This window comes from Limulus polyphemus, unplaced genomic scaffold (genome assembly GCF_000517525.1).
Source record: "Limulus polyphemus unplaced genomic scaffold, Limulus_polyphemus-2.1.2 Scaffold282, whole genome shotgun sequence".
Taxonomy (NCBI): domain Eukaryota; kingdom Metazoa; phylum Arthropoda; class Merostomata; order Xiphosura; family Limulidae; genus Limulus; species Limulus polyphemus.
In genome coordinates, this window is record NW_013665892.1 from 522,614 (window position 1) to 523,516 (window position 903).

Sequence of the window (903 nt, forward strand, 5' to 3'; positions counted from 1 at the left end):
GACTCGTGATGACTACCAAGAAAGAAACCTTCGAGCTTTATGCCCGATTGTGTCCTATGGATTGTAATGTAATTCTTCAACAGAAACTTGTTGATTTCCTACCGTAAAGAATAGAAACAGTTCTAACAGAACCACATGTTAGTCAGAACCACACGTTATTTACCGTTTTCTACTGGATGTTTCTCATCCCTTGTATATCTTTACTTTTGACGTGTGATTTAAAAATTAATAAGAGTTTTAACTTTCTAAAAACACAAGGAAGCTGAAAAAATGATATTTAGATTAAACCATTGAAATATGGTAATAACGTGTTAGAACACGTTTTATAAAACACAAAGTCTCTTACCGTAGATTCTGTATAATAATTTGTTGTTCATTTTTGATAGGCTTGAGATTGATCCGGTTACCCGAACATTATCTTTAATCCATGATCCACAAGCGAATAGATAGAAATTTTCACAGGGATCAACGCTGGTGTTGATCGAGTGTAAAATGTTTGAAGCTAAACACAGAACATAAAACTCATTAAGTTTCTTTGTCTGCTATTATTTTCTTACTTTTCATATCATTTCCAAAATACGCTTCTGGAATCGTTACTTTCTCAATACTTCAAACCTAGCTCTAAAATCCAAATCATGGTGATGATGTGCGAAGATGTTCATAAAATAGTTAAATGTTTATCAAACATCAAAATATAAAGAGTAAACTAGACTGTGTAGTAACAAGTACTAGTAGTTTTAAACCTTCAGTGGATCTACTTTTAATAAATCGAAACAGCTAATATTATAATAATGTTAAATTTATATATATCAATAAATACATTGTTATTGATATATGGTAATTTAACACACAAAATGTTAAAATAATTTCGTTAAAACCAATCGATTAAAACCATACATTTTA

General features: G+C 30.0%; 1 protein-coding gene across 1 annotated transcript in view; it reads right to left on the minus strand.

The window, feature by feature from the left end:
* The window catches only part of LOC106457019 (neprilysin-11-like), an 84,853-nt gene that overhangs the window by 52,509 nt on the left and 31,441 nt on the right, over window positions 1–903 (minus strand). The window contains exon 4 of the mRNA XM_022382832.1: window positions 347–502. Within this exon, the coding sequence (XP_022238540.1) occupies window positions 347–502 (156 nt within the window). The remainder of the gene's footprint in view (window positions 1–346; window positions 503–903) is intronic.